Here is a 22,911-nt window from a genome sequence, read left to right on the forward strand (position 1 = left end):
GATATATTATAATATAGAAACTCATATATTTGAAATATATTCTAACAAATTCTAACAATACCAATAATGATAAGTTGTTATATTATTGAGTGGTTAATTTTAAATGTAGCAACGAGTTATGTCAACATGATGCACAAATTGTGGGCATAACCTAAAATTTTGCGGGTGTGTCATGGTCAACAAATAAAATAAGATATCTCATTGCCTCAAGGGAAGACTTGCACAAATTAAAAAATTAATTTTTTATAAATTAAAAAAAGTATATTTTTGCAAACCAACTTACAAAAATGCCTACAAAAATGGCTAATTGTACGTGGATCTTGAGATTTGGTAGAAACAATGCAATTCATGACATGATAGATCTTATCAGTGTAGTTCAATAAAATTCAATATCATTTTTAATTATTTTATATTTAATTTAAAATTATTTAATAATATAATAATATATTATAATTATATACTATTTAAATTGATTGGACATGGAAGACCGAGGTCACATAAAATATCTTAAAATTTCAATTTTAATTATAAATACAATTTTAATTGAATTTAAATTTCATTTGAAGTAGGAGACAATCTTCTATAAATGCCATGAGTCTTTATCCTCTCATCACATGAAACCGTGAGCGTCTTGCAATTAATGCAATTTAATGTTGGACGTTTTATTTTACCAAACGCCAACCTCGCAAAATCGACACCCTCCTCATTTATTGCCTCATACTTTCCCCTATTTATTGCCTTCCCATTACATTTCAACACGTGGATTTCATGTCAGGCTGTTTTAAATGCCCGATGTTGACGTACAAAGTCAATTATTTCCATACATCCCTTAATTTGGAAAATGACATGAAAGTCCCGTAATTTTTAAAATACTGAAATACCCCTTTTCCCTTGTGGAGTTTTATTAACTTAACTATATTAATAATTCATCTAAATTAATTAAAATTGTCTATTTTTCATAGGTCTGAACGTTTTAACCAAATTTTTTTTTTTTATGGATTATACAAATTAATTAAAACTCAATTTAATGCAAGTCTTATCCCTATCTCTTACTTTAAAAGTAGATTTGACAAATGATTAGGCCGACCAGGTGTAGACTGAATTAATGTAAGTATAATTAAAATAGGTATAAATTGAAAACAGATCAAATTATAAAAATGATAATTTCTAAACTCATACTAGATTTGATTGGTACAGATCGATCCATAGGTTATCTGTTAATATTAATTTTTATTATTTTAATATATTCTTTTTTAATATTTATTATTTTTCTCTTCAAATATATAAATATTATATGAAAAAACGAAAATTTACCTCAAATTATAAAAATGGTCTTTTTATAAATTTAAAGAATTTTAATATTAAACATTAAATGAATATTTATAATAAAATGTTTAATGTTATATTTTTTAAATTTGTTTTCAATATAACAAATTTTTTAATTTTAGGGTATATCTGAGTTTATTTCATGTCAAAAAAAGAAAATATGTGAAATTTGTATTGAGTGTATTATAAGTTTGATGATAAAACGAAAAAAAAAAATAGAAAAAAAAGTAACCCGCAGGTAATCGTGAACATACCTAACAACCTCTTAAAAATTTATTATCCACGAATATAGGTCCAAAAATCTAAAGCTTTTACCTTTATTTAGACAAATTATCTATAGGTTACACAAGTGATCTGCTCATTTTGTCACCTCTATTTAAAAACCTTAGATTTACAATAATTTTTATATCCAAAATTTTATTTAAAATTCAATCAAAAAAATAAATTAACAAAAAATGCGGTTATTAGTTAATAAAATTATTTATTGGCTATAATAAACTATGATTCGTATGTTAATATTATTTATTTTATCAGAAATAATAATTTTTTTATAAGGAAAAAGTTTAGACAAAAAGAGCTTTATAAATGTAATTGCGTAAATATTCACATAGATTTTAGAATTAAATATTCTCAGAAGAAGACCTCTAAGAAGACGATCATCTTCCCAAACGAAGACGACGGCTTCGTCTTCATTTGGGAAGACAAAGAACTTTGTCTTCCCTGATGAAGTTCTTCGTCTCCCAAGGCTTTGCCTGAGGTGGTGGTGACGTCCCCACATCTAGCAGAAGGCTTTGCCATCCGTCACGGGATTTTGTAGTAATTACACTTGCCCACCCAATCAAATACACATGTTTTTTGGGTCGGATTGAATTTTATATAAGCTCCGTTACAACTTTCAATCAAAAGCCTGTGATAAATTTGGTTTGGATCACGATTTAAACATGTTTATCAAACTGAATTAATTTAAAACTGAATTAAATAAATTATATCGAATTACGATTTATTGGTTGGGTCAAAAAAATATAGTATTATGTTGATGTCATGATAACATCAATATAAATAAAATTTTTTTATTATATTATTGTTAACCTAATCAATTCATTCAATTAATCCATATTGAAGAAAGTATAATGTCATATGAATACCTAAATAACTCTTTTTTCGTTTTAGTAAAGAAAAACCTCACTTAAATTGAATTGTCTCTCTTAAACTAAACCAATTATATTGAGTAAGATAAACTCTAAGTATAATATTCATCCTTACCATTACTAAATTAGGTAAATAAAAAATTTAATCTTAATATATCATTATAAGATATTTAAACTTATATTTTTTTATACATTGAGTCATATCTTTTATCACTCAAATTATCTTTTACGAGACATTTTTAATTTAATTTTATTCTTAACTATTAACTTAAATATTACATATCTAGTATTAAAACAATATGGGAAAAATGTTATCCCACTAGCCCCACGAGATAATTTGAGTGATAAAAATTGGAATATTCAAGCAACAAAGAAGACATATATTTAATTATATTAAAATCAAATTATTAATTTATCTAATGCAATGGTTATAAAATTAATCACTTGATTTGAAGTTTTACCTATGAGTAATATTATACATAACTATTTTAACTAAATAAATAAATACATATTTATATATATCATCACGTGATTATATATTATTTTATTATTAATTAAATATCACTCAATCACAAAATAATATATATCATTTATATATAAATGAAAATATATCATCATTTGTTAAATAATTTGAAATAAAAAATAAAATAATTAATAATATTATATATACAAATAAATTATATAAACTAAACCTTCTTTCCATGTGAAAATGCACTCAAAATGGTGTGATTTGACCATAAATCACACATTAAGTTTGACTTTGATCATAAGATTTGATTAGTTTGATAAATATATGCATTATTTGATTAGTTTGATAAAATCATAATTTTTTGGTGTGATTTCAATCAACAAATCCAATTAGATTATCATGTGAAATTACACTAAGAATAATATAATATTTTTATAAAAGTGAAATATTTAAGGATAATATAAAAAGAGTACTATTATGTATATATATATTTTATACATAATTTAGATATATAAATAATATGTCATCATATGATTACGTGTTATTTTATTTTTAATTCAAAATCACTTAATTATATAATTATACATAATTTAATTGCTTTTAAAAAATTAATAATTGATATATTCAATAGAAAAAATAAAATTAACCCTTTTAATCAAAAAGAAAAGTGATAATTTAGTATCAAATGTTATATTTATACAAATAAAATAGTATTTGGATATTACTTTGATAAAATTAATTTTTGGTACCATGTTCTCACGAAATAATTTTTTAATTTCGCTATGATCATACATTTTTTTTTCCCAGAGAACCTGGCTAACAAGTAAACCATTGAACTTCTCATATGGAAGATCATGTTATTCAAATTCTAATCTTTTGCCAAAAAAGTTTTTTTGTTTACTAATTAGGTTAACCCTTAGGGTCGCCTATTATCATACTTGATTATTATTATTAAAATACTATTTTATGAAAAAATTAAATTAAAATTTGAACACGGTATTCAAGAAATTAATGCTTGAGGAAGGACTGAAGATTTTCCATGGCAGAATCCCAGTCCTCTTGGAAAGAAAGAGAAGCCAAATTCAATTTTGGCTTTATCCCGTGGAAGGTATAATCTGCAATCTAGCTGAATTGACTAATTCGATTGGTTAAATCATGAACTATTTTATAATTTGATCTAATTTTATAATTTGATTCGATCAATATATAAATATCGAGCTAATTCGATTGGTTAACTCATGAACTATTTTGTAAGTTGATCTAATCTTATAATTTAATTCAATCAATATATAAATATCGACTTATTTTAGATTCGGTTAAACTCGACAACTTGTTGAACTTAAAAGACTAATAATTTGTAATTAATTTTTTATTTAAAATTATATTTCATATTAAAAAATGATAAGTATTGGATAGTAGTTAAAAAAATATATAATAATTTAACAATAGATTGGTTATATAGTGAAATTAACCAAACTGTAATTCAATAAGGTAATTGGTTTAATTATTAATCTAATTTTAAAAACATTAATAATCTAATAAAGTGATAACGGTGGTTGTAAAATCGATCCCAGAACTCAAAGTTTTCTCCTACTAAGCTAAACTAAACGTGAATATGGATAACAAGAATGGAGCCCAAAAGGGTCCCTTGCTCGTTCATATGCATATTTGTTTTCTTCCTATTAGTTTCATACAGCTAAGCACGCTTGCAAGTTGCAGAGTGATGATGTAATTTTCTTAGCTAAGCAGGCTTGCAAGTGATGGTGTCAATGCAGCGTGTGGCTAATATCATTCGGAGAAAGTGATAATGTAAATTACATTCAGTCTTTTTTTCTTTTTTTAAATTTTATTATGATGACATATATATATATATATATATATATATATATATATATATATATGTCAAATACCCTTTTAATTTTATTAGGATTCATCGGTGCTAGTGCGGAAGAATGTCAACGAGCAGGAAAATCACTCTGACAAGCTCCAACCGTGAGGCTTTCGAGGTTGATGAAGTGGTGGCTTTGGAATCGCAGATGATAAAGCAGAAGATAGAGGACGGTGACGCCGACGATGGAATTCCTCTCCCTAATGTGACCAGCAAGATCCTTTTGAAGGTCATCGAGTACTGCAAGAAGCACGTTGAGGCCACTGAGTCTGACGATCTAGAGACCTGGGATGCCGAGTTCGTCAAAGTTGATCGGGCCACTCTTATTGATCTCACCAACGTTAGTCGTCTTTCTCCCTTGCTATTTATTTAATTAATTGATTCTTTTCAAGGCATAATCCAAAAGCTAGAATGATTAGCTTTTTTTTTTCGAATAATTGGATTTATTTATTTATTTTTCTATAAATATTACACATATCGGGCGTTTTAGCACAATTTATCAGTTATTTAGATTATTTGCAAAACAGTTATAATTGTATTATGATTAATAATCATAAGCTGTATTATTATTCGCAATTAAATTATTCACATCACAATTAATGATTTAATCCAATAATTTGGATTAAATAAGCTATCCTATACAGTCACTTAATCAAATTCCTAATTGGTCAAATCAGAGGGAAGATTTGATTGTGAAAGATATATAATTGGGTATTCTTCCTCCGTCAATGGTGTGAAAAATGGATAAGCTTTTACTCTTTAAAAGTTGTGTATTTTTCATGTCCTTGTAATGGTAGGTGTACGGTTCTCCTTGTTATGATATTACAATTTGAATTTCTGAATTCATGCAAAAATTGGAAATCAATTTTCTATACGGTTTTAATGTAAACACTTGTTTGTATTTGCGCTCTGTTCTTTTAGGCTGCACACTATCTCAAAATCAAGAGCTTGGTGGAACTGACTTGCCAGACATTTGCAGATAAGATTAGGGGCCAACCAACACAGGGGATTCGCGAAACATTCAACGTTGAGAATGACTTTACTCCAGAAGAGCTGGAGGAGGTTCGTCGGGAGAATAAGTGGGCTTTTGAGTGAAAATTGTGTAATTCGTCTTTTGTTTTTCTTTCTTTGGACATGTGCTTGCTTAAATTTGCTTGGTGAAGTGTTAAACAATTGTTATTTGGCTGTGGAATTGCTTCAACCCCCTTTATGTGACCTACTGTGATGTCTTTTTGAATCATGTTATTTATGTTAATGTATGTTCTACCGCCCTGTTTTTCTTTCCTTCTCTTAAGGTTACCTGCAGCCATTACTTTCACATAAATGACATATATTGTTATGTAGCTTTTCTTCTGATCTCTGTATTACGGGCTGATGATTCTGATAATCTGATATGCATGCAGGGATTGATAATCTGGTATGTATAGACAGATACAATTGGAATGTTGGGTTTCTAGATTTATTCACACTTACATTTGCTAGTTTAAATCTTTCATCCTCTTCTGTTGCAACTATTTATTTTCTCTATATTATCAAGCATTTGAGATACTTGGATCTATCAAAAAATCTGAAAAAAAAAGAACTCCCAAGTTCTATTTAAAGCTACGAAGTTTGCAATTTTTATCACTATATGGTTGCAAGAAACTAAAAGAGTTAAGCGAAGATGTTAAGCACTTAATTAGTCTCAAGAGTGTTAGTTTTAACCACAGTGCAAAAGCATCTACCAAATAATGGAATTAGCTGCTTGAATTCTCTTCGATTTTTAATTATTCACAATCGCATCAAATTATAATATTTGTGTGAAGATATTGGTCGCTTGAGAGTCATTCGAAGACCATGGATTTATAAATGTCCAAGTCTTATCTCATTACCACGTAGTGTAAGAAGCCTAAGCTCATTAGAAGAACTTCGTTTGGTAGATTGTGTAAGGCTTAATCTTGATTTGAGCATAGGATCAGATGAGCAACACAATCATGAAGAACTCAATAGCACAGGGCCTCCCCTTCGATTGCTTTGAATTATTAATTTACCACAATTGGTGAAATTGCCACAATGGCTTCTTTGCAGTTCGACAAACACTCTGCAAACCTTGCGTATTGGTAATTGTTCCAACTTGAAGGCACTACCAGAGTCAATGCAAAAACTTCAAGCTCTTGGGGTTTGGAATTGTCCTGAATTGTCATCTCTACCCAAGGATATCAATCATCTCATCGCTTTGAGAGAACTAATAATTGAAGACCGTCCTAAACTGACGGAAAGATGCAAACCAAAAACAGGTGAAGATTGGTCCAAGATTGCTCATATCCCAAACATTCAACTTGACTGAGAGATTATCAAGTCAACCGAAAATTAGGTATGACCAATCCATATCTCTTCTTCTTAATCAGTTAGTAGGCAAATATTCTTGACATAATTATTTGTTTCAAGTCAAAACTTTTGGTAACAATTTGATTGGTTTATCTTCAGATATGAATTTCAAAATTTGAACAGCTACAAAACTCAACTTCTTTGTTCCTCCTTCCTTTCTTTAACTTTGTTATTTTCTATGTATGCAGGGGAAACTTAAAAAATGTATGAGCTTTTAATCTCATAAATTCTTCAATTTCCATGAATTATGAACCCTAATTCAACCAATGGACTGGAGGATTTATCCATTTTACTTCTTCTATGTATTCAGCATTGGTGTTCGATCTACACCTTCATGTTTTTTCAGTTACAAATCATTTAGTTTTTAGATTATACAATTTTAAAGATTGTTGGGTTTATATATATATATATATTATTAATTTTCTACTCACCTTAATTGTGAACATGTATTTCAGGACTCAGGGAGATTACGCCCAATGCTGCAGTTGGTAAAGCATATCTTCCTCTAGATTGATTCAGAATTTCGGTGTTTACAAATATAATTCAGCGTTGACTGGTAAACATTACCTTCCATAATGCGATTTGTTCAAATAAATGTTCATTAATGTATAGAGTTTTTTTTATGTAAGTTCTAATAGTTTTGTAGAAATGAACAATTAGTACACTCTTAAGTTTATTCCAATAAAGTTTCAGATTTTATTTCTTATTAAAAATAAAAAACATTAGTTGTTGAAATTCTGTTCTGCCAAAGAGTAGATTACAGGGTGTTGGTGTTTGAGATGCAAAACAACAACTATGACTGCCGGTAATGTACTTGGATTGAACTGTCTTCAGAGAAACTTCCCTTTTAATAAGAGTGCTCCGTGCTGTAAACTGCTTTCTTTTTGCTGTTTGATCATTTATCTAGAATTTAGTGTACTGCCATATTTCTTTTCTTTGCTGGTTGATTCATTTTGATACTGATCAATCTTCTTTGCCCTATAGATATCTAAGAAATGTTTCGATCAATGGTAGCAGTCCATCTGACGTTGAAGAACATAAGCTATAAGTTAGTATTGTAATGTAATGAGTGTGCCTCTTTTTTTTTATGCAGGTCTTTTTTCATTATTTTTTTTTTTTCTAATTATGCAGGGATTTGAATTTCAGCAATTTAATTGGTCAAATCCCAAGTGCTTTGTCCAGTATTGATTCTCTAACTCACTTGTAAAATTTATTGAAGCTTCCCTCCATAAATTTAATGTTTGATTATTTTACTTATGTTAGGTTTTTATATTAGATTTTATCTGAATCTCTTTTTTGGTCTCAGTGGCCAGATTTCCTGGAAACAATAGTCTGTCAGGAAGCCTTTCTCAGCAAAAAGTTGTATATCTTCAAAACATGTAAGCCTTTAGTGTTGGTTATCTCTAGGATTATGCCTATTACATGATATCGAATTAGGCTCCAAATGCTTCATGAATAGATTAAGAATAAAATATGATAAATCTGTTTGTACAAAATGAAGAAGAATGAAAAAGGCATTACTTATCTTGGAATTAGGCCACACAAAATGATTATAAATCTTAGTTACCGTGCCTTTTTCAACGAATAAGATGTCATATTTTGTTTTATAAAAAATGCATGTGCTTGAAAAAGAACTACAAAATATGAAACCTCAACAATGGAATATGTTGTGCTTTAACGAAGATAGTAATCTTTTCTGTGATTGCAAGTATTCTCCTTGGATTGAACCGTCTGCAGAGAAACTTTCCCTGCAATAAGAATGCTCTACATTGTAAGCTTGTTTATTTCTGCAGTATTAAATTATTTCTAAAACTTAATGTACTAAAAATTTACCATTCACCCCTGCATTGTTGTATAACTAGACCAAACTGATAGCATTGTGTATATTTGATATGCAGATTCAAGTTTTGCAGTCAAGTGTGGCAGTGAAGAAATGAAAGTTGATTGCATAATGTAAGAGGCTGATAACTATTTAATTGGTGGTGCTAGTTTGTTTTGTGATAGACAGTCTAACACACGTTCAAAATACAGGTTTGCAAGTGACCAGTAGTGCGGCCCCTGGACTTTAATCAGTCTTCAAGGCAATCTCCTAGATCACTTAGATATTGTGGACTTAGTATGGAGGAAGGACCTTATGGTGTAAGTTTTTTGTTATCAGGGCTCACAAACATGGATGAGTTTTGGACGGTGTGCTTTTTTATATCTATATTCAAGTAAACTCACTGAAGAATCTTGGCCCTTGTCCTTAAATGCACAGGTTCTACTATTACAGTGTCATCTATGTACCCTCATAATTAATCCTATCGGGAACTTTCCAGTTAAAGATTTGACATATCAAAGGAGGTGGAAGTAGAAAAGCAATAATGAAGATTTTGTAATTCACTTATTTTGAGTCGGTAGAGTGAGGTATTGCATACCTGACAAAGGTAGTAATGGGTCATTAATTTCAGCTTTTTTGGTGTAATTCTAGGTACACTATGATTTCTTTTAATCTTCGTTTAAGATGAGTTAATGATAAATATCCTTTTATAAAACGAAATTTTCTTACTCAAATTTCACATCAATTGTTGGTATTGCATGTTAGAAGAAGTAGACTGGGTTGGTTCTTGGTATTGCTGTAGCTCTTGAAATTTCAGGCTTGATACTAATTTTTTTGAGGCTTTACATGAGGATATAAAGAGTTAATAACAATGCATACAGGTAAATTGTCCAAGAGGTTTTGAAATAATAATAGTTGAGGTCTCATAAATCAAGTTTGTTCAAGAAATTTTACGAATTTTCTTCTCACTTTGTCACAAAGTTGCTTGTGTAATGCATGAGCACAGCTTGACAGTAAGGAAAACTAGGTGAATTTTACTTTTGCATATTTACAAAGGAAGGAGTAGATATCATTTATTGTAATAATTCTGTTACTGCAGGGTATGCATGCTATGACAGGGTGAAAGCTATGGAGCAACTTTCACTAGGAAAAATTAGTTTGTTAATGAAATTGCTACCATAACTGCAGAGCAGCAAAATATAAAACCTCAACAATGGAATATGTTGCAAGTATTCTCCTTGGATTGAACTGTCTGCAGAGAAACTTCCCCTGTAATAAGAATGCTCTACATTGTAAGTTCATTTCTTTCTGCGGTATAATATATTTCTAAAACTTAATGTACTAAAAATTTACCTTTATCTATAGATTGCATTTCAAGGAGTGGAAGCGGATGACAAAATCTGTTGTAATTCACAAGTTTCAGCCTATCTCACACCAGACGTTGTGCTTTATCTTTGTGAAGAAGAACATGTTGAGGGTGACATGATATTTTAGCTCTTGGAAAATTTGACTGAAATGTCTATGATGAGAAATTGCAAGGATGTTTTCAGTTATATAGAAAGTAAACAAGACATTTTAGGAAAACAAGAGCTGTTTGCTCATGGAAAGCTTGTGATGTTGGGTTTACTGTTGGAAAGGCCTCCATTTTTCCGCTTGCCAGAATTGGAATGGGTTTTCTAGATTTGCAGACCATGGTATTGAAGGAGTTGTGCCACTGGAACTTCGGCCGCCTTGTGCCCGATCCAAATACCAAGGTAAACCATATGATATTGAGGACAAGGTGGAACTCTGCTCTGATGATTCAACCAACAAAGTGTGATCCAAGAAGAATTTGGATTTCCACGTGGTATTTTGGATTGGTGGAGAAAAGAATAAAAAGGTTAAGGAGTGGAAGTTATGAGCAGAGAAGAAAGAAAATTAGAATTTGACATTTGGTTTTGGAGGGCACTGACCTCTCAAATTGCTGGAGAATTTGAATTTTTAGGCTGTGTTTTTTGCTGTTTCTTGTCTCTATTACCTGAAAGTTGTTTTGAAGTTTCCTAGTGGAATTAGAGTTATAAGTGTTGTTGATGATTCTAGTTACAATAAAACTATGTGTACTCATTTTTGATACACAATTTGTGTACACAGATGAGGTGTTATCATATGATTGGATATTTCTTTATCATATAATGACACATATTTTAAAATCACCTAATTATATGATGACATATCACTATATACATAAATTGTATACCAAAAATAGGTACACATAGTATTGCTCCTCTAGTTAATGATAAGCATTTTTTATGCGCAACCTTCCGGCATCCACTGTATTACATTCTCAATTATGTGGCCTGCGTAGTGCTAGGATTGTGATTCATGCTGTGGTTTTGGGCTTAAATGTGCTGGGTTTGCATCAGATATCAGTGTTGCTGGTTTGCTTGTGTAGTGCTGAGATTGTGATTCATGTTGTGGTTTTGGGCCTAAATTTGTTGGGTTTGCATCGGATATTGGTGGTGCTGGTTTGTTTTCTGATGGACAATTTAACCCACTTGTTCAAAATACAGGCTTTCAAGTAACTGCAATTTCAGCCTGTAAGTTTTTTCAATCTTCAAGGCAATCCTCTGGATCTATTAGACATTATGGATTATAATTTAAGCTTCATTTGGAATGCAAGATATATTGAGAAGTGAGGAACAAATTCAAACCCATACCCTTTTAGCTCGGCATCTGAAACAAACGCCTTAGACCAATTCAGCCATCTTGACAATTGGTCAATTTTTCGATAACTTGTTATTATATTAGAAAAATGAATGAATGTTATTTCGGTTTAACAACTTTTTTAATATATAATATATGGTAGTTGAATAGTATATTATCTAAAAAGAATTTATTATAATCATATTATATCATAAAATATATTTTTTTAAATAAAATAAAAAATATTTTAATTATCATATCATTATCTTAAAAAATATCATAAATATCCTATAAAAATTTAAAAATTTTCAAATACACTTTTGCCATATGATCATTTATCTAAAAATATGAATCAATTCATAGCAAGATATTTCTTACCTTCCCTCAGATATTGCATCTCTGATTTGGCTGATATTTAGAGGCGAATTTAATTGGTCGACTTCTGGGCTAAGATCAGTTGGATTGTCACTTTTATTCTTGTTGTAACTTGCTGAAGAAGAAGATGCATCAATAGCGTAGTTCGGAAATGAATTTGTTGCATCATTAAAATCCCAATCAATCAAATAACTTGGCTTTGATGTAACAGCTTCCACTTCTATATCTCCAGTAAGCATGTTCACAACTCGTGACATGGGTGGCCGAAGCATTGGTGATGCTTGAGTGCATAAGAGAGCTACTGCTTCATTTTCATCAAATTCTGTCGGTGTGGGATTAACCAGCCCCAAATTTTGGTCGGTTTCATGAAAACTCCAGGCCTAGAAATAAAATATAGACAAAGTCCAAAAACCAAAAATGAAAAAGGAGCACATTTAACTAGTGTATATGGAAAAAAGCAAAAAAACAAATCAAAATTAATGTTGTTCTCTTTACCCATTCAAGAAGATAAACTTTTTCCCTATCTAACCTAGTATCAGAGTTTGCTCTTCCATTGATAATCTTCAGAGTAACGACACCAATACTAAATATATCAGCCTTTTCTGTCAGATGTCCATGCATTGCTTACTCCAATGTAAGATACCCACTGCAAGATAATAAGTGTTTCTAAAGTTAGAATCGAAGAGTCTATCTTGATAAGTGATTGTGTCAAACCGAAAAGAAAGCAGGCATATACAATGTGCCCATGCCTAGGCAACGTTTTAAATTAAGAAAATCATATATAAATCACAACATCTTACACTCTTCAGCACATTCCAAAACAAGCTGCAAAGGAAAAAAAGGAATTGAGAAATGATCGCAGTTTACATGGTTCCTGCAACTCCTGTACTGATGTGAGTTTTCTTATCAACAACCAGCTTTGCCAATCCAAAATCTAATATCTCAGGAAAGAGTTCTGTATCAAGTAAAATATTACTTGCTTCGACATTTGATGTACAATTTTCGGCTTTGACTCCTTATGAAGATATGTTAGATCTCTTGCAATTCCCAAGCATATTTTAAATTGGGTGGGCCAATCGAGATGTAACACCCTATTTCCTGCAAATATGGGGCACAATCATTAAGAACTTTTAAGAGGTATTGAATTGGAGAATTGAGGATTCAAGAATAATATTCTCCAGGAATGATTTGGAGCAATAAGTTTCTCTAGAGCATTGCCACTATGCTCTAGACAAACCTGCTGCTTGCTTTTAGAAGTTTAGGCAGTTATTTTTGTCGTTTTATGCCTTGTTTATAGTTGCAGAAAAATATTTCATTCTTCAAACTTTAGATTGGTTAAAATATTTGAAAGTTATCAAGATTGTATTCTGACCTTCCAGATTTATAGTTATTAATCTCTATAATGTTTCAGTTGCCTGCAAGAAAAAACAAGATAAAAATTTGTAAAATTAATATTGATTATTAAATGGCAATATTCTCTTACCAAACAATGCTTTATCAAGGCTTTTGTTTTCATGATATTCATAAAGAAGGAGGCGCCTAGTTCTTTCAATGCAGCATCCATACAATTTCACAACATTGTGATGTTGCACTGCATTAATGGCAGAAATCTCATTAATAAACTGATTTTTTCCTTGTTGGGATCCTTGAGAAAGTTGCTTCACATCAATCACCCTTCCATCAAAAAGCGTACTCTGTAGCACCAGATTTAACAACATAGATCATATTTACTCCTTACTGAAAATGCAAAAACTAAAACCAACCTAGTTTTCTTGCTATATTGCTAGCTATGACCACAAATTAGATATAATCCATTTCAACCCAAGATTTTAGTAAACTATCTATAGGCTTTAACTTATAAATTTACGACATAAAAGTTGTTGTGCTAGAAGTTTTCCAGATATCTACAGTTCAACAGCGAAAGCCGTTGGAGATTGGGAAAAAAAAGATATAGGATTGGTCCATTGATTTGAGCTTGAAGCCGAGAAAGATCCACACATGTCAAAAGTATTACTCATGAAAATAAGTAATTCCAAACTTATAGAGTATTAAAAGTTTAGTCACTTGAGTTGAGGAAAACAAAGTTTTTTTTTTTTTTTTAAATTAGATTTGAATAAGTTGATTTTAAATTTGGGCAAGTTTGACTTTAGGTTGACTTGAAAAAGTCTAGCTCAACAAACTCCCTTACATCAATTCAAATTTGGTTTGGTTTAAGGAGAGTTCAACTTAAGTTTTGCCTATAATATTGAGTCAAACTCGAATTTGGGTTCAATTTAATATTGTAATTAAACTAAAATCGATAAAAATGATATCGTTTTAATACATATTAGTGAAAATAATGTTATTTTGGCCAATTCAAATTGCTTCCAACTTCGATGTTGAATACTCCTTTGTACAAGTTGGAGCTCAAGATTGATAGTGTCAAACTCTAAGGTTCCAGTTTAAACTCAAACTCGATTTGAATAAACTTGTTTTAAATTTATTTGAATTGAATTGATAAACAAGTTTGAACCAATTTAATTAAAATCTATCACTTATTCCTTAAATTAAAAAAACATGATAGTTCAATATCTATGAGTGTTTTGCGCTTATAAATAACTATGAACTTATGTCCCTTTTAACAAAACTGAAATGCCACCTGATAAAATAAATTTTTGAAATAACTATATTTAATATTATAAATTTTTGAAAAATCCCACCTGATAAAATAAAGTGGCTAAGAGGAAGCTTCTTCGAAACTTCCATAAAGTGAAAATCAAAATATTATTTATGGTTAAGGCAAGACTATTGGCATAGGTATTTAATTATGTTGTTCATTAAATTTCATTTTTTATATGAAGGGTAATTTTATACATTCAATTAAATAAAGTATAAATATGTGGTACTTTTTGTCATTACATTATAAAATGGTAATTTACTTTGAAAACTAATAGAATACACTAACATCAATGGATGATAAGTGGGTATCTGATTTTTTAAACTTAACGGATAAAAATTTGTCATTTTAACAAATCTTGGATGGGAAATAGTCTTTTGGCCAATATAATATATGAATCCAGTAACCTTAGTTCACTAGCCCAATAGGACAATATATGTAGGGGTGTTCAAAATCAGTCAATTGAATTAGTTAAACATCATTTTTAATCAAACCAAATATTTGGTTAGGAAGAAAATTATAAACCAAAATTAAACCATTTTAGAGATTCACAATTATTTAAATTGAAATAAATATACTAGTTAACTGTTTTTAATCAAATTTTAGAGGGTAACACAACTCTTTTATATTTTTGTTCAATTCTTTTGAAATTGGTTCGTTATATTATTTTTTGTTCAATTTTTAAAAATAAGTTCGGTTCAGTTAACTTGTTTTTTTAAATAGACAAACTGATGACCAAACTGAAAAATTGATTTTGTTATATTTTTTTAATTAGTATTCAAATCAATTTTTTAAACAACCTAATTTTTGTTTCAACTTTTTATTTAAATATCAATTCGATTTGATTAATATATAATTATGAACACCCTAAATCCAATTATATCATAAGTCATTACCATTTCTTTTAATTAATTTTTTTATTATAGAAAGAATTTTTTTGTGTGAAAAAAATATAAATTATTGTCAATTTTTGAATATTCTATGTTCAATATTCAAATGATTTATTTTATCGTTTATAAATTTATTATATATGAGGAGATTATTATTGTCCTCTATATTGTTTGCATCAGCCCAACCATTTTAAAAATATTATATTGTTCTCTAAATTCTTTGCATATAATTTACTCTAATTTTAAGTACTTAAATTTCTCATGTCGAAATAGTGGATTTTAATAGTATAAATAAGTTGGCATCATATGGTCATATGTAGGCCTCGATCAAAACCATATTGACTTAGTCTTGAAAATTGACTCAATTTAGTTTAATTTAGTTTAAATTTATTTAGTTCGAATTTGAATTAAACTTGAGTATGGAGGGTTGGCTCATTTCTAATAAACCAAGTCAAACTCTAGTTTAAAAGAGTTCAACTTATTTGATTCAAGCTTGACTCGCAGTTTAATTCAAGTTATATCACATAATTGTTAAAACGATATTGTTTTGATCATTATTAAATATAATGACATCATTTTATTGATAAATCACGATTTCAAGTCACGAATTTGACCCATAGATTTGATCTAACCGTTAAACTTCAAACTTAAGGATCAAGTCTAACCCAAAATCCCCTTCATTGGTCTAATTGTTTGCAGTCACTGACCATCCCTTGAATGTTTTGTGTTACAGGAGGTTCTCTTACCAGAGCACATTTTCGGGAAAGTTGAGGCTTCATGAGGAAGACCATGTAATTCTCCGGGTACTTTCTTTGGTTTTCTGCACTTTGACTCTAATCCCTCTCTGCAAGTACATTATAACTGTCTTAGGAGCAGATGATAATGGTGAAGGTGCTCCCAAAAGACCTGCATGTTTCTCAGTTTATTTATTCAAATATATATATGTCTGCGTGTTTTTGGATTCCTGAAGGGGCCTCGTTCCCGCAGGTGGAACTTTTGCCTTGTATTCTTTGCTTTGTCGGCACGCAAAGCTGGGGCTTTCAAGTGCTCCTCATGCAACAGCGGATGAGTATTCTCCTTACACTTCTGAAACACCTCTCAAAGGGATGAGTGGCAGTTTGCTTGTAAAGGAGTTCTTTGATAAACATCATAATTCTCGAGTTTTGTTGCTATTGGTTGTGCTTTTGGGAATCATCATGGTTATTGGCGATGGCATTCCAACTCCATCAATCTCTGGTATTATTTCTATCATACATTACATATATTTTCCATGTGAAGTAATCGATTATGTTACAGAGCTTTATGGTATGGTTCTGTCCACAGATCCCTATGATAAGTTTTAGCTACCGCACAATGTATTGGCCTCCGAGAATTGCATGGCTTTATCTTATTTTGTTGCATTTAATATATTTTGGGATTTTTGTTTTTATATATTTTATTAATTTTCTACTCACCTTAATTGTGAACATGTATTGTAGGACAAAGGGAGATTAAGCCAAATGGTGCAGTTAATAAAGCATATCTTCCTCAAGATTGATTCAGAATTTCGGTGTTTACAAATATAATTCAGCGTTGACTGGTAAACATTACCTTCCATAATGTATAGAGTTTTTTTTATGTAAGTTTTAATAGTTTTGTGGAAATGAACAATTAGTACACTCTAAGTTTATTCCAATAAAGTTTCAGATTTTATTTCTTATTATAAATAAAAAACATTAGTTGTTGAAATTCTGTTCTGCCAAAGAGTAGATTACAGGGTGTTGGTGTTTGAGATGCAAAACAACATCTTTGATTTTTATGGATTCACAAGTGCAGCAATTTAGAATATTTGTGTGAAGATTTTGGTCGCCCGAGAGCCCTTCGAAGACTTTGGATTTTTGCATGTCCAAGTATGATCTCATTACCACGTGGTGTAAGAAACTTAAGCTCCTTAGAAAAACTTTGGTTGAAAGATTGTGAAAGGCCTAATCTTGATTTGAGCACAGGATCAGATAAGCAAGACACAGGACCTCCTCTTCGATTAGTTCAAATCCATGATTTACCAAAACTGGTGAAATTGCCGCAATGACTTCTTCTGTGTTCGACAAACACTTTGGGAGAATTATTCATTCATGGCAGTCCGGAATTGTCATCTCTACCAGAGGATATGAATCGTCTCAACTCTTTGAGGGAATTGGTCCAAGATTGCTCATATCCCAAACATTCAACTTGACGGAGAGATTATCAAGTCAACCGAAAATTAGTTATGACCGTATGACCAAACCATATCTCTTCTTCTTCATTTGGTTTAAAATTTGTACTACTACAAAACGGATCCTATTCTTTGTTTTATCTGCATGCAGGGAAAACTTGAATCAGATGTGTGAGTTTTCAATCTCATAATTAAATTCTTCCATTTCCATTGAAATAGCCTAATTTGGAACACAAATTCCACTGAATGACAGGAGGGGTTATTTATTTTAGTTCTTCAATGTCTTCATGTTTTTCAGGTACAAATTATTTGGCTTTTAGGTAGTACAAATTGTTGGGTTTCTTAAATATTTTCTTAGTTTTCTGCTCACCTTAAATTAACCTCATTTGTAAACATATATTGTATGTCTCATGAAGACTCAGCTGAATGGTACAGTTGGCAACACATATTTATTGTTTGATTCAGAATATCATGTTTACAATTATAATTCAGCCTTTAACAGTGAATATAACTTCCCCTGATGTGATTTTTTAAATAAATGTTTGAGAATGTACAGAGTTTTATGTTTATGTTTTAATTGTTTTATGGCAACACATATTTATTCAAATAAAGTTTCAGATTTTATCTCTATTTATGTTTCGATATCACAGTTTTTTTTTCTTTTTAATTTTCTCTTCTTCCTTGAGGTCGTCATCTCAAGATTTGAAATCTAATTTTTGCATATTCATCTTTCTTCGTAAGATATATGATATTTAAAATTCTTTGGTTAAAATTTAGAGCTGTGCAGACCCTTGAACATGAAATTCTAAAAAATAACTTGGAAGTCAAACATTGTTTTTATTGTATGTGTTGAATAAAGAAAGGAACCAGCTTAGGGATCCATAATATCTTAGTTTTAATATCTGGGATCCTAAATTTTCTTATTAAAAGGAGAAAAGAAAAAACAGTTGTTGAAATTCTGTTCTGCGAAGGAATAGACTACAGGGTGTTGCTATTTGTGATGCAAAACAATGTCTTTGTGATTGCCAGTAATGTCATTGGATTGAGCTGTCTTCTCAGAAACTTGGCCCATAATGAGAGTGCTCCACACTATAAGCTGATTTTTTTATTTTTTTTCTATCATTTGGTGTACTGCTATATTTCCTTTCTTAGCTGATTCATTCGATACTATCTTCCTTTCCCTCTGGATATCTTAGAAATGTTGTGATCAATGTTAGCATGCCATCTGACATCGAAGAACGTAAAAGTTTACAGACAATGTAAGTTAGTATTGTGATTCCATGAGTGTGTCTTTAATTGTTTATGTGGGTCTTCTTTAATAGGTTTTTCCCTTTCTGCAGGGGTCGGGTTTTCAACAACTTAATTGTCAAATCCCAAGTGCTTCGTTCAGTACTGATAGTCTTACTCATAAATTTGTTGGAGCTTACCTTGATGTATTTAAGATTTGACTAGTTTATTAGAGTTAGATTTTTTTATTTTAGGTATTTATCTTATCCTTATTTTTTCTTTTAGCATACATTAGTTTGTTTGTTGTCTCAATGGCCAGGTTTCTTGGAAACAATGGCCTATCAGGAACCATTCCTCAGCAAAAGGCTGTATATCTTAAAAACATGCAAGCCCTAGCTTCAGTTTTCTTGAGAATTATGCGTATATATCATGTCGAATTAGATGGATGATATATGTCAATATTTTTTATATCTTCCTTGAAAGTTTTAGATGCTCAAATGTCGCAGAGGTATTGGTGCCAAATGCTTCGTGAATAGATTAAGAAGAAAAAGAATTAAACTTATTGTACAAACTGAAGAAGAATGAAAAATGCACTACTGCTACAAGTATGTATCTTGGAATTAGGCCAACTGATTAATTTTAAAAATCTAGACAATAATTGAAAGTAATTGATGAAAGTAATTGAAAGTCTTGACTGAATAGTTTCTTTCCAGATTTATATAAATTTCCCCTGGTGTTTAAAATTCTAATTTATACCATAGATCTACTACTGCAATATACGCTTTTGATGAAAGTAATTGAGATTTATGGTCATAGATCTACTACTGCAATATACGCTTTTGATGGAAAGGCAATATCTGTGAAGCAACTTTCACCAGGATCCCACCAAAGGAAAAATTAGCTTGTTAATGAAATGGCTACCATAACTGCAGAGCAACATTGCAATCTTCTCATTATCTGGTTGTTGCATCGAGGGAACTTGACTCCTCCGTGTAATTTAGTATCTTGAAAAACAAAGGCCTTCATCAAGTATTGATTGGTATGAAGATGCTAACTGATGATCAATCTTAGTTTAAAATTTCTATTGTGCTTTCCTTGCAAGCAACTGTAACATTAATACTTGTGATTTCTCTCCTATGATTTACAACATAAAAGTTAAAAGTTTCAGAACAAAATATTAATTTTAAAACTTTATGTTCAAGAAATCATCATGCAAAATGCTCTTCAGGTTTTGCCTTTTCATCACATAATCCTCATCACAAACCTATATGCAAAGTCCTCCACCTAATGTTTTATTGGTGCATTGGATGGAACCGTTTAATTTGATACCATCTGTTGGACACTCGAACCTTAATAAATGCTAATTGGGTCTCTTCCACTCAAAAACATAGACCCAATAACATTTATGGAGTTCTCGTAGCATTTTAGGCCAACTTGCACCTTGTTGGTATAGCATGTCCTATTGCACCAAACCCACCAACATGTTCCTCTACTCATCAAATAAAAGAACACCAAAAAATCCCTAGAAGCTAAGGTTGGATTCAATTTGAGCCAAATCTGAGTTTGGACTTGTTTGAATTGATTAGAGATATAGTTGATTGAGATGAATAGTAACTAGTAGGATAAATAGAGTTACGATTGGGATAAATAGTGTTGTCAAAGGGTGATTTAAACTAGACTGTAGTCTTACTATCCAATTGAGACTCTAGTTCAAATCAAGTCAAACACCAATTTAAGCCAAACCAACTCAGTTTGAATCCACCCACACTAGAAGCCAACTCCATAGCCGATAATTACAATTGCATAAAACAACTTTTCCCACCAATAGGCATCTTCAAGCTCAACACTTACTGAAGTTGAGGGATTGTTTTTACTAGTACAACTAATTCCAATGAGATCTCCACATAACAATTCATTGCAGATATATGTTGATCCATCTATATTTAAAGCATGCTTTTAAAAACTAGCAATCCAATCAATTGAATCGTCACCCATTAACAAAAATAGTTACGGTTCACTTAAAAAACATTTTTGAAGTTAGACCAGACTGGATTGGAAGATTTGAATTGGGTTACATAAAAAATTAATTTTTTTAAAATTCATTATTGGAACTTAAACCAAAGTTCTCATCTATCAATTTTAAGCTTTTATACCATCAAATTAAGTTTATTTTAACGATAAAATAATTTTCATTATATATTTAATGATAAATTATACAAAATTCATTATTATTTTGGTAGTGTCAAAATGGACAAACTACCCTATCCACTCAGTTGATGTCCTATCCGATTCCAAAAATATTGGTAATGTCAAAATGCTACCCTATTAGAATTTTCCCATTCAAATTGTTGTAGAACAAGTTGAACTTTGAGAGATAATCCAACAAAGTGATTTCTGCAAGAATCGCTCCACTCAAATGGTTGAAACTAAGGTCCAATGACTACAAAACAAATAATTATCTATCGCTGAATCTCACTTTAGAGACAATTACGTGAGAGATTGAGTATACAAAGTTCCAATAAAGTTCTTATTTCAACTGAAAATAGATTCACAAATAAGTAACTGTAAATTTGAAATAGTACTCAATCACATAATGTTACATCATTATTGATGAATACTCATTATAAAATCACATAGTATTACTCGTGTAAAACAACTTATAAAAGTAAGAGCGAGATTATGTGTATTGAGCTCTAATTCAAAGTACATGATAGAAATGTAAGTCATAATTATTACATTCATAAAGAAATATTTAAACATCAAACTATCATGCTCATATTTATCATAATAATTTAAAGTACATGAAAAGATGTAAGTCATAATAATTACTTTCATGTGACTTTTTTTATACTCTAACTAGAGATTTTTGTTTCTAATATTTATTGACATTGATGTAGGAACTCAAAATTAAATTATTTTGAGCTAACGGATTCCTTCTTAACTATCACTTTTTTCTGCATACAAATAACCTATGACCAATTTAGCTTATTATACATGACATAAATAGTTTTGTATTTATACACCATATGTATCCATATTAGATCCAACCATGACATCTCAGATCGAATAATTGATGGTGCTCTAATACAATCTTATGATGAATCATTGGCTACGCTTTACATGTCCATGTGATTCATCGTTATTGGTTATATTTGAAAATTAGTTTACTAAATGTTAATTTATACTAATGCCCTAATGATACAACTTTCACAATTATCCACACTAATATCATCTTATGATAGTTAACGAGGGCATTTAGAGTGTCTATTGTGTGATGTCATTGCCCAATTGGCATCACCTATATAGCGTAAGGAATGCTTAAATAATTTGATCTTCCAAAGATCTATATTATCCAAATAATTCACATCCATACAATATATTTAATGAATGAATAAATAAATAAAGTTAAGATAATATACATGTGAAATACAAAACACTTTATTAACACAAAATGAAACGTCTTGAAAATGATAATGTAATCGGTTCCAAAGGCATACACTAACAAATCCTATATAAGGAACCATAAAACAACATAAGAATATATGCTAAATTAAGAAACCATATATTTAGGATATACTTGAATATAGAAAACTATATATTTGGAATATATTATGTTAAATTGAGTTTATAATGCAGGACAAGAGGTGAAGACTTATGTTATCTAATAAATAACATGTATGAAAATGAGTTATAGGGTACCATTGACAAGATGACGACATGAGTGTATCAAACTAATGAACACATTTTTCCATGTTGATGAGGGTGTCAGTGTATCAAACTAATAAACTCATCTTTTCACGTAAGTGATGGTGTGAGTGTATTAAACTAATGAACTTATCTTTCCACGTAGGTGACTATGTGAGTGCGTCAAAT

The 22,911-nt window shown here is 30.4% G+C and overlaps 5 protein-coding genes across 44 annotated transcripts in view; 4 read left to right on the top strand and 1 right to left on the bottom strand.

Annotated features, from left to right (window-relative positions):
* Nucleotides 1–22,911, top strand: part of LOC123227503 (putative disease resistance protein RGA1) — a 104,907-nt gene that overhangs the window by 50,058 nt on the left and 31,938 nt on the right. The window contains exons 3-12 of one of the 20 annotated variants that reach the window (XR_006504490.1): nt 7,509–7,544; nt 7,654–7,754; nt 8,183–8,246; nt 8,330–8,401; nt 8,505–8,969; nt 9,097–9,151; nt 9,230–9,337; nt 9,456–9,898; nt 10,117–10,309; nt 10,383–11,163. The exons of 3 other annotated variants lie outside the window; for them this stretch is intronic. The gene's annotated coding sequence lies outside the window, so the exon portion shown is untranslated. Of the gene's footprint in view, nt 1–7,386; nt 7,403–7,508; nt 7,545–7,653; nt 7,755–8,182; nt 8,247–8,329; nt 8,402–8,504; nt 8,970–9,096; nt 9,152–9,229; nt 9,338–9,455; nt 10,310–10,382; nt 11,164–22,911 lie in introns of those variants that run through there. 16 more of the 20 variants (XR_006504492.1, XR_006504494.1, XR_006504489.1 and 13 more) reach the window with 16 other exon arrangements.
* Nucleotides 4,630–6,099, top strand: LOC123227527 (SKP1-like protein 1B). Of its 2 annotated transcripts, XM_044652506.1 has the most exons (4): nt 4,630–4,647; nt 4,693–4,752; nt 4,871–5,171; nt 5,753–6,099. In XM_044652506.1, the coding sequence occupies exons 3-4, from the start codon at nt 4,896–4,898 to the stop codon at nt 5,924–5,926; spliced, it is 450 nt and encodes a 149-aa protein (XP_044508441.1). In that variant the 5' UTR covers nt 4,630–4,647; nt 4,693–4,752; nt 4,871–4,895; the 3' UTR covers nt 5,927–6,099. The 2 variants fall into 2 exon arrangements, with proteins under 2 accessions (XP_044508441.1, XP_044508440.1); XM_044652505.1 differs by lacking the exon at nt 4,630–4,647 and having other exon boundaries at nt 4,711–4,800; nt 4,833–5,171.
* On the bottom strand, nt 12,861–13,792 carry LOC123226798 (probable LRR receptor-like serine/threonine-protein kinase At1g56140). Its single transcript, XM_044651318.1, has 3 exons — nt 13,558–13,792; nt 13,051–13,172; nt 12,861–12,899 (listed from the first exon to the last, which is right to left on the bottom strand). Exons 1-3 carry the CDS (start codon nt 13,790–13,792, stop codon nt 12,861–12,863), a joined length of 396 nt encoding a protein of 131 aa, XP_044507253.1.
* LOC123226800 (probable potassium transporter 13) lies at nt 14,951–17,157 on the top strand. Its single transcript, XM_044651319.1, has 4 exons — nt 14,951–14,955; nt 16,354–16,511; nt 16,608–16,856; nt 17,099–17,157. Exons 1-4 carry the CDS (start codon nt 14,951–14,953, stop codon nt 17,155–17,157), a joined length of 471 nt encoding a protein of 156 aa, XP_044507254.1.
* The window catches only part of LOC123227520 (disease resistance protein RGA2-like), a 56,147-nt gene continuing 50,468 nt past the window's right edge, over nt 17,233–22,911 (top strand). For all 20 annotated transcript variants that reach the window (XM_044652480.1, XM_044652482.1, XM_044652478.1 and 17 more), the window contains exons 1-2: nt 17,233–17,863; nt 17,963–17,982. In XM_044652480.1, the coding sequence (XP_044508415.1) occupies nt 17,685–17,863; nt 17,963–17,982 (199 nt within the window). In that variant the 5' untranslated portion in view covers nt 17,233–17,684. The remainder of the gene's footprint in view (nt 17,864–17,962; nt 17,983–22,911) is intronic.

This window comes from Mangifera indica, chromosome 10, assembly GCF_011075055.1.
Source record: "Mangifera indica cultivar Alphonso chromosome 10, CATAS_Mindica_2.1, whole genome shotgun sequence".
Lineage (NCBI taxonomy): Eukaryota > Viridiplantae > Streptophyta > Magnoliopsida > Sapindales > Anacardiaceae > Mangifera > Mangifera indica.

Excerpts from the sequence above, each read along its gene's own strand:
- LOC123227527 (XM_044652506.1), top strand. The coding sequence starts at position 4,896 with ATGTCAACGAGCAGGAAAATCACTCTGACAAGCTCCAACCGTGAGGCT. Across the intron at positions 5,172-5,752 it reads CTCTTATTGATCTCACCAAC|GCTGCACACTATCTCAAAAT; the intron begins GTTAGTCGTCTT and ends CTGTTCTTTTAG.
- LOC123226798 (XM_044651318.1), bottom strand. The coding sequence starts at position 13,792 with ATGTTGTTAAATCTGGTGCTACAGAGTACGCTTTTTGATGGAAGGGTG. Across the intron at positions 13,173-13,557 it reads CCTTGATAAAGCATTGTTTG|GAAATAGGGTGTTACATCTC; the intron begins GTAAGAGAATAT and ends CCATATTTGCAG. Across the intron at positions 12,900-13,050 it reads TACATCAAATGTCGAAGCAA|CTTGTTTTGGAATGTGCTGA; the intron begins GTAATATTTTAC and ends TTTCCTTTGCAG.
- LOC123226800 (XM_044651319.1), top strand. Across the intron at positions 16,512-16,607 it reads AGCAGATGATAATGGTGAAG|GTGGAACTTTTGCCTTGTAT; the intron begins GTGCTCCCAAAA and ends TCGTTCCCGCAG. Across the intron at positions 16,857-17,098 it reads TCCAACTCCATCAATCTCTG|GACAAAGGGAGATTAAGCCA; the intron begins GTATTATTTCTA and ends CATGTATTGTAG.